Source organism: Chrysochloris asiatica, unplaced genomic scaffold, assembly GCF_000296735.1.
Source record: "Chrysochloris asiatica unplaced genomic scaffold, ChrAsi1.0 scaffold00014, whole genome shotgun sequence".
In the NCBI taxonomy this organism is placed as follows: Eukaryota; Metazoa; Chordata; class Mammalia; order Afrosoricida; family Chrysochloridae; genus Chrysochloris; species Chrysochloris asiatica.
Genome location: NW_006408532.1, coordinates 9,794,121 through 9,806,674, shown reverse-complemented (window position 1 = coordinate 9,806,674; position 12,554 = coordinate 9,794,121). Strand labels below are relative to the sequence as shown.

At 49.6% G+C, this 12,554-nt stretch overlaps 1 protein-coding gene across 1 annotated transcript in view; it reads right to left on the bottom strand.

The window, feature by feature from the left end:
* HMCN2 (hemicentin 2) overlaps positions 1-12,554 on the bottom strand; it is a 190,529-nt gene that overhangs the window by 30,380 nt on the left and 147,595 nt on the right. Inside the window, 12 exon segments of the mRNA XM_006834988.1 lie at positions 341-468; positions 3,019-3,163; positions 3,252-3,393; positions 3,888-4,024; positions 4,117-4,198; positions 4,597-4,772; positions 5,337-5,603; positions 6,347-6,444; positions 8,223-8,406; positions 8,766-8,890; positions 8,978-9,137; positions 9,228-9,371. Coding sequence (XP_006835051.1) covers positions 341-468; positions 3,019-3,163; positions 3,252-3,393; positions 3,888-4,024; positions 4,117-4,198; positions 4,597-4,772; positions 5,337-5,603; positions 6,347-6,444; positions 8,223-8,406; positions 8,766-8,890; positions 8,978-9,137; positions 9,228-9,371 — 1,788 coding nt within the window.

The window sequence follows — 12,554 nt, the reverse complement described above, 5'->3', positions numbered from 1 at the left end:
CTCTGTAGGATAAAGCACTGTTAGTTTGAAATACAAGGTTGGCAGTTCAAACTCACCAGCCACCCTTGGAAACCCTGTAAAGGGTCACCATGAGTCAGAACCGACTTGACAGCACTTAACAACAACAATGCAATAGTACAGTGGAAAATATATGCATGAACATGAATATGCATACTTAAGAGTGTGTATGCTAAGATCTTTTTACTAATGAGCCTCATGATGTAAAACATTTGGTTCTTGGCTCTGGACATGTGGAGTGGTCCAGAAACCAAGCAGGACATAGCCCAGAGTGAGTGTTGGAGGCTGAAGACAAGGAACACACCCTTCCTTGTCCACCTACCGAAAACCTGGAGATCTAGGCCTTGCCGATCAGAGCCTGCGGAGTTGGATGCCATGCAGAGGTAGTGGCCAGCATCTTGGGCCAGGACTGGCTGGATCCTCAGGGAACCTTTAGGTAAAACCTCCAATCTGGAAAAGAGGGAGGGGTTACCATGGAGACCAGCAGGCCAAGCTGGGCACTGTGAAAGCCTGGACCTCTTGTGGTATTTCCAGTAAAACCTTCCTCCTCACCCCAGCAAGAGGGTGCACCTCAGCAGTCTGAGTCCTGCGAGCCCGAGGCCAAGGTCAGAGGATCACAGTCATTGGCAGTTCCAACCCAGCATCACAAAGGAGGAGAGAGGAGCTGCTTCAGGCCTCCCACACTTCTGCCTGGCCCCGCCTCTCCTGCTCTGAGACCTACTCATTCCCAAGGTCAACTCTAAAACCAGGTCTGAGAGGTGCAATCCTCCCTGTGGTTACTGAGGATGGACATGTCACTCATGCTGGACCAATTGATTTCTATGCCCTTTTGTTGTTAGGTGTCATTGAGTTGGTACTGACTCATGGCAATATTATGCACAACAGAATGAAACACTGCCCGGTCCTGCATCAATCTCACAATCATTGTTACACTGGAGCCCACTGCTGCTGCCACTGTGCCAATCCATCTCATTGGGGGTCTTTCTGTTTTCTGCTGACCTTCCACTCTGTCAAACATGATGTCCTTCTTCAGGGACTGGCCCCTCCTGATACTATGTTTGAAATATGAGAGACAAAGCTTGGCCATCCTGGCTTGTAAGGAGAATTCTGGCTGTGCTTCTTTCAACACAGATTTGTTTGTTCTCCTGGCAGTCCACGATACCTCCATTACTCTCCTTTGACACCATAACTCAAATGCATCAATTCTTCTGTGGTCTTCCTTATTCATTGTCCAACTTTCACATGTATATGAGGTTACTGAAAATACTATGGTTTGGGCCAGGTGCACCTTAATCCTCAGACTGACATCTTTGCTCTTCAACACTTTAAAGAGGTCTTGTGTAGCACATTTGCCTTCTCAACTTCTGCTTCCATGAGTGTTGCTCCAAACAAAATGAAGTCTTCTACAACTTCCATCTTTTCTCCATTCATCTTGATGTTATTTATTTCTCCACTTGTGAGGATTTGGGGCTTTTTTTGTTTTGTTTTGCTTTTACATTGAGGTGCAACCCAAACTGAAGGCTATAGTCTTTGATCTTCATCAGTAAGTATTTTAAGTCCTCTTCACTTTCAGCAAGCAAGGTTGTATCATCTGCATATTTCAGGTTGTTAATGAGTCTTCCTCCAATCCTGATGCCACATTCTTCTTCATATAAACCAGCTTCTCGGATTATATTCTCAGCATAGAGACTGAATGACTATGGTGAAAGACTACAACCTTGGCACACACCTTTTCTGATTTTAAACCAGTGTCCCCTTGTTCTGTTAGAACTACTTACTGCCTCTTGGTCTTTGTACAGGTTTGTCTTGAGCACAATTAAGTGTTCTGGAAGACTCACTCTCTGCAATGTTGTCCATAGCTTGTCATGATCCACACAATCGAAAGGCTTTGTATAGTCAATAAAGCACAGGTAAACATCTTTCTGGTATTCTCTGCTTTAAGCCAAGATCCATCTGACACCAGCAGTGATATCTATCCCTTGTTCCACGTCCCATCTGAATCCGGCCGGAACATCTGGAAGCTCCGTTAATGCAGCCGTTTTTTAATTACCTTTAGCAAAATTTTACTTGCATGCAATGTTAATGATATTGTCCAATGATTTCCACATTCTATTGGGTCACCTCTCTTTGGAATGGTGACAAATATGGATCTCTTCCAATAAGTTGGCTAGGTGACTGTCTTCCAAATTTTTTGGCATGAGTGAGTGCCTCCAGTGCTGCTTCAGTTTCTTGAAATGTTTCAATCTGTATTCCATCTATTCCCAGTACCTTGTTCTGTGCCAATACCTTCCTTCAGTGCACCTTGGACTTCTTCCTTCAGTATCATTGGCTAGTGATCATATGCTACCTCATGGAATGGTTGAACATCAACCATTTCTTTTGGGTATAGTGACTCTGTATATTCCTTCAATCTTCTTTTGATGCTTTCTGCATCATTCAAGATTTTGCCCATAGAATCCTTCAACATTGCAAGTCATGTTTTGAATTTTTTCTTCAGTTCTTTTAGCTTGAGAAATGCTGAGCATATTCTTCCCTTTTGGTTTTCCAACTCCAGGTCTGCACATTTCATTTATTAATATTTGACTTTGTCTTCTCGAGGTGCCCTTTGAAATGTTCTGTTCAGCTCTTTTACCTCTTCGTTTCTTCCATTTGCTTTAGCATTTCCATGTGGAATTCTGTGCCCTACAAATCTGGAACTGATATTCACTGATGCCTCACTAGGCCTTGCAGGTTGGGTGAACTGAGGAACTCACTGTAAACTTGGGGAGCACATCTGTCGTGTGCACAGAGAAAGAAAGTGTGAAAGTGGTCTAAGCATAACGTAGACATGAAGCTCACATACACAGAAGCAGAGAACATCTCTATACATTTAATTCGTGGACATGCCTGTCCTGAGAAACACCCGGTGTTCTTGCTCCCACTGCCCAAGTGGGTGTTTGTTTCTACTGGCAGAGTGGCACGTGAGAAGGACCAGAGTGTCCTCCCCATTCCAGTTCCTACCTTGGGTTCTGAGGATCCAGAGGAGCCCCGTCCTTCAGCCAGCTCACCAGAGGCTGGGGCACCCCATTGGCTTGGCAGACCAGCAAGGCAGTCTGGTTTGCTGAGGCGTTCACTGTGGGTGGCCCCGGCTGGATGGTGGGTGTTGCTGGAGGAGAATCAAAGGAAACAGGTGCTGGGAGCCTCTGGAGCTGTAGGAAGTGTGGGTGGGGTGGGGTGGGGTGGGGTACACTCACTGTGGATGTCCACGTGGAAGGCTACACTGGTGCTGCCTGCAGGGTTGCGTGCTGTGCAGCTGTAGTCACCACTGTCGGCTGTGCTCAGGCCCTGCAGCCTGAGGAACCTGCCCTGCTCAAGGAACTGTGTGTGGGCATCTGCCTACAGAGACGGGGGGGGCGAGGAGTAAGGAAGGCCAAGGTACCAGTGGCCTCTGCCCCCTCCTGAGTTGGCAGGCAGCCTTGGGGGTGTTCTGGGTGGGGATGACACACTGTTTGGGAGCTCTGCCTGTCTGGGGTCTTGCAGAGGGGACTCATCCTCTGATAAGGAGCTGGTGTTCTCATTGTAAGGCCCTACAATCCTTGGGTCCACAGCAGCAAACTGGCTGCACTAGAGGGAAGAACTGAAAAAACTCAGTAAATAACCCAAGCCACACAGCCATTAAGTGTAGCTGGAAGGTACAATGGGAAGGAGCCCTAGTGCAAATCCCAACCTTGCCTCAGTGTTCCCATCCTTGAAATGGGGATGATAGAAACAATGGGGAGTGAGAAAATGCAGGGAGGGAAGCAATATGCAATTGTTTTCCTCAGCACCCTGGATCTGGGACCTGAGAAAGACAGAAAACAGAGCTTCTGGGTCCCCAAACTGGTCCCTACCTGCATCAGGATTCCATCTCGGTGCCACTCAATCTCAGGTGCTGGCTCTGCCTCCACTGAGCATTCTAGGACCAGCTGCCCCGGGGCCAGGCCAACCACAGAGCGGGAACCACGGGCTCCAACAACACTTGGAGGGGCTGGGCAGGGGCAGAGAGGACATAAGAGATGGACTCGCCTCTACAGGCGGTGTCTTGCCTCCCACCTCTCCCCAGACCTCTGCACCCCCTACCTTGAACTCTGACTCGGAAGTTCTTCTCGACTTCGCCAGCAGAGCTCTTGGCCAGGCAAGTGTATAGCCCAGCATCGCCCACCTGGGGGCGTGGAGTGAAGTGAGCACCTGTCTGCCCACCTCCAGTCCTGGTTTCCTTCCTATACCTGGCTGACGACTCCCCCATACTGCCTTCCCAGCCAACCCATTCCCTCTCTCTGAAATGTCCTTCCCCATTCCATCTCACTCTTTCTTCAGAGGCTAGAGCAAGGCCCGCCTCTTCTGGAAAATGTGTCAGCTCTCCTCTGCCCCTAGGACACCCTGGATGGGAAGTTATTTGGTTTGTGCATCAGCCTTGGCTCTGACCCAGCTGGGAGGTCCCTGCAGACATGGCCCATGTGGTTGTCTCCACATCCTCAGACCCTGTACAGGGCTTGGCATAACCTCTCCTCACCCCCACCCCCAGGTTCATCCTATAGCAAGCACCTGCACACCCTCGACCCGCAGCACCCGGTTGGCCCTGTTGCTGTTCTCTGACCGGCTCAGGGTCTGCCCGTCTTTATACCAGGTGATGTTGGGTGGAGGGCTGCCCTGGGCATCACAGAGGAGCTCCAAGGGGGCGCCAGGGGTCAGCCACAGTTCTGCTGTCTGGCCGGAGTCCTCGATGTGGGGAGGATCTGCAAGAAAACCCCCCACCCCAGCCAGCCATGAGGGCCACAGTGGTGGGTTGGGAGCTGGGACTTATCTCCTTGCTATTCTCTGCCCACCAGTAGCTAACAGAATGGATTGCAAACAGGGGGATGAGGGCTCTAAAGTACTGCAGACATCAGAAACTGGTCTCTCAGATGCACATTGACCCTCAAGGGTAAGCAACCATGAGCGGTGCTTTAAACCCCATAAGGACACAGTACTGAGGGAAGCACTATTTGCAGGCACTTTTCCAACACTGCAAAATATTGTGCTTGAAACTTGGGCTCTGTCCCCAGATTTTGGTGACTCTTAATCTTGCTTCTGCCATCAAAGTTTGGTGGATAAGACCAAGGCCTACAGCCCTGAGAGACTCAAACATCCCAGCTGCCCAAGCCCCTGCAGACCAAGTCAGTGACCTGCAATGACCCAACACATCTCAGAAGCCCTGCTCCCAGGCAGCAACCTCAAGCCTCCCTTCCCCACCCCCATCTTCTCCACCATGCCCTAGAGCCCTGCCCTCTCCACCCTGGTCCACTGGGCAAATGACCAACCCATCACTGTCAGCTGGAAATGCCTCTTGGCTTCCCCTGTCTTGCTTGTGGCCACACAGGAATAGGTCCCTGAGTCACTGGGCTTCACGGTCTCCAGCTGTAGGCCAGGCCCCTGCTCCACGCTCTGAGGAAATAAGGGCTCCCCATCCTTCATCCATGACACGAGGGGCAGAGGGCTGCCCCGGGCCTCACAGGGGAGGACCACTGAGGAGCCACGGACCACTACCACGTCTTTCTGGAACTCCACTGGCTCCAGGACAGGGGGCACTGTGGAGGCAAAGGGTGGTTGGGAGTCATTTTATTCCATGCCATGCTGTCCTCACCTCTGGACTTTAGCACAGGCTGTTTGTTACTTCTGGCCAGAAGGCCCTTTTCCTGGACATTCCCTTCTCATCTTCAATTCTGAGCTTAGAACCTTGCCTCCTCCAGGAAGCCTTCCCTGAACCTCCAAGGCCAGGTGAGGGCCCTTCTCTGTGTTCTCACAGCATCTTTCCATCAGATGCCATGCAGTTGGCTCTGACTCATGGCACCCCCATGTGTGTCAGAGTAGAACTATGATCCAGAGGGTTTCCAGGGTTTTTGCAAGCAGATCTCCAGGTCTTTCTTCTGAGATGCCTCTAGGTAGACTTACCTCTAATCTCTCATTTAGCAGCTGAGTGTGTTCACCGTTTGCACCACCGAAGGACTCTCCAACATCCTCTATTTCCCCCAGAATTGTAGTGATCTCTTTACAGAGCTACTTCCCACACTGTTTCCTGTGGGCAGGAGTCACCTCTGCTCTCAGCTGCATTTTACACCTGGCAAGTCCCAGGCTTCCCAGAGCATCCTACCACTACCTATGAGATGAATGGAAGATAAACCGAATCCATGCAAGACCAAGTTGATGTGTTGACCTTACATTGATATCATGACTGATCCTTCCTTTCACCCAGAGGAGCAGAGGGGACAAGGGTCTTGATTCTCACCTGTCAAGGCCAAATGACCTATGCACCCCACCCCCTGCTTCATACCGTGCACCTGCAGGGTGAAGTTCCTGTCAGCCACGCCAGCTGGACTTGCAGCCACACAGGTAAAAATGCCCGAATCTGCCAACTGCACCTGGGAAATCCTGAATATCCAAGAGGAGTGAGAGATGGGTAAGCTCAGTGGGCACACCTTAACATGTGAACCTGAACAAGTCTAGCCTCTGCTTACATGTACCCTTTCCTGGCTCTCCAATGTCCCCACAGTAAAGTCCCAAATCTCTTCTTTCTCAGGGCCTATTGCCATCTTAATCCCACCTGGCTCCACAGCCAAGTTTCCTGTTTCCAACGTTCTGACAGCTTCTCTGGTCTCTAGGCTTCTGTTGGTCCTGCTGTGAGGACAGCTTGCGTCTTTGCCTTCAGACTCTGTAAGAGTTGTTTCCACAGTCTGTTCTTTCACCTTCTGGGAACCCACTCCAATCTGGCTCTTGCCTGAACCACACCTCCTAAACTTCTTGTCAAGGCCACGACCAACCACGGTGTCACCAAAGCCAATGGTCAATTCCCAAGCCTTGTCTCATTTGGTCTGTTGGCCTCTCCCTCCCACGATGGCACATCCTCCTCTACTTCCTCCTACTCCCCACATACTCCTGGTCTACCTTTTTCCTTGGCCTTTCTCTCTTTAGATCTGCCCTAAACTGGCAGTCAGGGCTGCAGTCCACACTCATCCTGGGGGCTACAGCTACTCCTGGCTTCTAGAACCACCTGTTTGTTGGCACTCCCTGAATGCCCATCTCCCTGCACTCTACAGTACAATACTTGGCCTCGTCTGTGAATCTTCTCTTACTCTCAGTTCGTCACAATTCCCTTCCCTGGCCCAGGCCACGTCCTGCCTCACCTGGATGCTTACAACAACCCTCGCCCCATAGTCAGTTGTCCATGCAGCAGCCAGAAGGATTCTTGGAGCGCCTAAGTCAGATCATTGTGCTCCTGCACTGCCTCGTCCCTTCCCCCGTGGGTTTCCATCTTTCTTAAGAAAAAAACCCCAAGTCTTTCCAGGGGTTGGTAATGCCCTACAGCCTCTAGCCTTCCCTGATTCTCTCCCATCTTCATTCACTCTGTTTCTTGGGCACACTGGGCACACTCCCATCTCAGTATCTTCAGGTTTTGTTTGCTTTGTCTAGACTCTATTCTCTTCTGAATCCATTTGCCCTCTTGTCTCTCCCTCAGGTTCACCACAGATGCCACTGTGAGCACCCTAAAATAGCACCGCCTAACCCCTCCCCCTGCTGTATTCTTCTTCAGAATATGTATCCTTCCTGACATTTCATTCTTACATCTGTTTGTTTTACACACATATGCCCCTGTCCCCTGAAACTTGCAGAAGCAGGGGCTTTCTCTTGCCCCCTGCTCTATCCCTCTGTCTGGAACACTTGTTGTTGTTGTAAGTGTCGTCAAGTTGGTTCCAACTCATAGCAACTGACCCTGTGTAATGAGGGCTTCTGAGGTGAGTTTGAACCACCGACATTGTGGTTCAAATTGACCTTGCGGTCCAGTGCTTATCCTGCCTGGAACACTAAGCACTCTATAAGTGTCTTTGAATGCATGAAGACTTTGCTCAGGCACCTGTTTTCTGGAAACCTTTCTTCATTTTCTCTGCCCCAGAGCCAGGTTGCATTGGGGACCATGAGGTGCCACCTCCATATTCTGTATGGGTGTCTGAGGGTGGAGGCCCCTTCATCTCTGAGCTCCAGTGGAGTTCTATTTGAGACTGGAGTCCTCTCATTCTCTCCATCATAAATGGCTATCTATATCATTTTTATTTCAGTCAGTACACAGATGTGTTTAAAACTCAAGCTGCCTGAAGGGTGTCACTGGGGTCTACGATCAGTTGGCAGGCCAAGATGGGGAGCTGCTTCCCTACCTGAGGGTTTGGCCAGAGCCATGGAGGTGTGTGCGCTGGGATAGCGGGAGGGGCAGGCCGTCCTTGAGCCAGCTCACGTGGATGGGTGGGGAGCCCCGGACGGGGCACGCCATGGTCACCAGCTCCCCAGGTCTGCTCACTAGGGTTCCAGTGCTGTCTGCTCCCTGCTTGATGGTGGGTGGGACTGGGGGTGGGCAGAGAGGACAGAAGAGGAACAATGAGGGGCTCGGGGTGTAGGTGTCCCATCAGGAAAGTGCCAATACCTAGCATTCTGCCACAAACAACCATATGCACCCCATGTGAGGAATGAGGACCACTGAGGGGTCATTTACACTTATCCTCTAAGATTCCCCTTAAGATCCAGAGGGTTGGAGTTGTTACATGTCTAGTTTGTGGATGAGGGACTGAGGCCCAGAGAGGTCTGATAGTGGCCTGGCTTGCACATAGTTGAGCCAGCTCTCACTCTCCCAGGTGCCTCTACTGTAGGCTCCCATGTTGATCACACTGCTAGCGGTCCCAGACGGTGGGGGCTGCCCTCCTCACCCAGCACGTGCACAGTGTGCAGTCTGGCGTCCTCCCCAGCAGGGTTGTGGGCCACACAGGTATAGGCACCAGAGTCTGAGGCCCTCAGATCCTTCAGCACCAGGGAGCTGCCATCCAGGTAGAATCTGCACAGGGAGGGAGAGCCGAGAGTAGGTGTGTGAGGGCCTAGGGGCCCCACTGCCTGCATGGGGAAGGTACAGGCTTGGACTTACCGGAGGTGGGGACTCACACCCTGGTCCAATGGCCCACCGTCCTTTAGCCAGGTCACATCTGGAGGTGGCTGGCCCTCGGCTTCGCAGTCTAGTCGCACCTCCTGCCCCTCTAAGACATTGTGCTCCTGGGCGGTGCCTGAGCTCCGGATCCAGGGGGCCACTGTGGCAGGGGCCTATGGGTAAGGCCTGGGGCAGAGGTAGGGGCAAGCATGGGGTGGGGGCAGGAAAGGGACTCAGGGCAAAGATGTACCTAGCACAGCCACCAGGAAGTCCTTGCGGGCCTCAGCCTCAGCATTCTCAGCCACACATGTGTAGGTGCCACCCTGAGCTGGCTGTAAGCGACTCAGCTGGAGGCGGCCCCCTCGGGAGACCACGCCCTGGGCCACACTGCTCTCTGTGGGAGGAAGGACATGCCAGGCCTTCACCAGCACAAGACCACCACCGGACACAGAAGTCATGTGACCCACAAAGCTGGAAAGACCACCGGGAACCATCAAATCACCCATTTCTTCTATGCTCATAGGGAAACTGAGGCCCAGAGTGGGGCAGAATTTCCTTCTCTTATACATTTCAAACTCTAGCAGCCTGTATTCCTTTGATTGTCTATTCCTTAAAACTCCATCTGATTTGCTTCCACTGAAGGCATTTCTTCCCAAGGGACCCAGTTCCCTTTAGGACCCAAGAACCTTACTACTCTTCCTGTTGACTCTCAAGCCCAGCCCCCATGCTCCACCCTCCCTATAATTCTACACCTGTACCTCCCTCCGACCTACCAAAGTGGACCAGTCCCTCAATGACCCTGACCCAGGCCTTCCCCTGGACCTCTGCTTCGGTTGCTGTACCCCACCTCCAGCCCCAGCCTGAGAGGTCTCCCTTTTCATTCTTGTCAGCTCACCTCTGTCCGAGGCTTTCTCTAACTGTACCAACCCAGGCTGACCCACACTCTGTCAGATCCTCATTTGTCTAATCAACTTCCAACACAAAGTTGATTGAGCTCCTACTATATGTCCCAATCTTAAGCCTGGAAATTAAAGATGAATAAGACACCATTCTTGTCCTCAAGGAGTTAAAAATGTATCAGAGGAGATAGGCAAAGCCCCTAATGGAGCCCAGGGTCCTAGAGGTGAGGGTGGTCACAGAGGGCTTCAGAGGGAATGAGTATCAGTTGAGATGTGAACGTTAGCAGGACTTAGCCCGTGAAAGTGGGGTTAACCGGGGTCAGGGTGGAATTCCAGCCAGGAGAACAGCATGCACAAAAGTCTAGAATCAAGAGAGACAGTACCCTAGCAGTTCCACCCCCACCCCCAATATGCACCTACTACTCCTTACTGTATCAGTGATCTCTTATCTGACATTTTGCATTTGCTACAACTTTGAAAAACTTTCAGGTAGCACTGCCAATGACCCACAATATACTGGGGGGCCCAGCAACGATCAGAACATGTGAGTGACAGCAGCTGACTAGTCATGGGACACCTTCTCCCATTTACCTGCATGTCTTGGTCTGGCCACAGAGGGTTCAGGGTAACTGCAGAAGATGCAAGATCCTGGGTGGGCAGAGGGAAGCTGCCAGGGAAGTTGGTAGGGGGAGACAAGACGTGGAGAGAGGGGAGGGAACTGTGCAGGGCAGACAGAATGAGTGGGGTCTCACCCAGGGCAGGTAGTAGTAGCAGGCAATACCCACCTACAGACACCACCAACCCCCAAGGCTCCACAGTGGTGGGGAAAGCATGGTAGAGAAAGGGGACACACAGTACCATGTACATCCTGAGACGTACCACTGGCTGATGGTCAGTGAGCCACTGGGGACAGACAGTACACCCATGCTGAACACAAGATGAACCCTGGCTCTCACATAACAGTGATTCTGCATAGCAGCTTGATCTTTGGAACCTAATCATGTTGTTAAGCAAGGAGTGGGTACATACTCAAGAGAACTGAAAGCGTAAATCCACACAAAACTTGTGCATGTATGTGTGTTCATAGCAGCATGACTCATAAAAGTCAAAAAGTGGGCACAACCCAAATGTCCATGAATGAATGAATGGATTCATAAAATGTGATATGTCCACAGAGAATAGTATTTGGCAATAAATGAAATGAAGTTCTGGTAAATGCTACAATATAGCTATCCTTTATTGTTGTTAAGTGCCTTGGAGTCAGTTCCGACTCATAGGGACTTTGTATAGGGTTTCCTAGGAGCAGCTGATGAGCTTGAATTGCTGACCTTGCAGTTCAAACTGACTTTACAGTCCAGCACATTACCTGAAGTGCCACACCAGGACTCCTAGGCAACTCAAAATGAGAAGAAACAGCCGCAAACATCTACTAATAATCGGAAGGTGGAACATATGAAGTATGAAGCTAGAAAAATTGGAAGTTGTCAAACATGAAATGGAATACATAAAAATCGATAGCCTAGACAATTAGTGAGCTTGGAAATATTATGCTGAGTGTAAGAAGTCAATCACAAATGGTTCCATGATGTATTGTTGCATTTATACAATCATATTGTTCAGAATAGGTACATCCATAGAGATAGAAGTAGATTGGTGGTTGTCTAGGGCTGGGTGGCTTGGGAGAAATGAGAAGTGGCTGTTTCCAGGTATGATATTTCTTTTGGGGGTGATGAAATGTTCTTAAATTAACTACAGTATGGCTGCACACGGTACTTATCTGTAAATTTGTCATACTGTGGTGAATTGTGTGTTGCTATGATGCTAGAAGCTATGCCACCAGTATTTTAAATACCAGCTGGGTCAGCTATGGTGGGTAGGCTTCAGAGGAGCTTCCAGACTAAGACAGAGTAGGAAGGTGAGGCAGACTACTTCTGAATGTTTCATCACTGATACCTTTATGGATAGCAGTGGAACATTGTCTAATATAGTGCTGGAAGATGAGCTTCTCCGTTTGGAAGTCACTCAAAATGCAACTGAGGAAGAGCTGCCTCTTCAAAGTAGAATCGGCATTAACGGCGTGGAGAGAGCAAAGCTTTTCTGATTTTCATCAATTCAAAATGAGAAGAAACAGTTGCAAACATCCATTAATAACCAGAAAGTGGATGTACAAAATATGAATCTAGGAAAATTAGAAGCTGTCAAAAATGAAATGGAATACATAAACATTGATATTGTAGGCATTAGTGAGCTGAAATGGACTGGTATAGGCCATTGTGAATCTGACAATCATGGATTACTATGCTGGGAAAGTCAAATGAAAGAGTAATGGTGTGGCACTCATTATCAAAAAGAACATTTCATGATCTATCTTGAAGTACAATGTTGTCTGTGATAGGATAATCTCCATATGACTACAAGGAAGACCAGTTAATACAACTATTACTCAAATTTATGCACCAATCACTAATGACAGTGATGATGAAATTGAAGAATTCTGCCAACTTCTTCAGGCTGATATTGATCAAACATGTAATCAAGATGCACTGATAATGACTGGTGATTCAAAAGCAAAAGTTGGAAACAAAAAGGAAGGATCTGATAGAAAATATGGTCATGGTAATAGAAATGATGCTGGAGACTGCATAATAGAATTTTGCAAGACCAACAACTTATTCCCA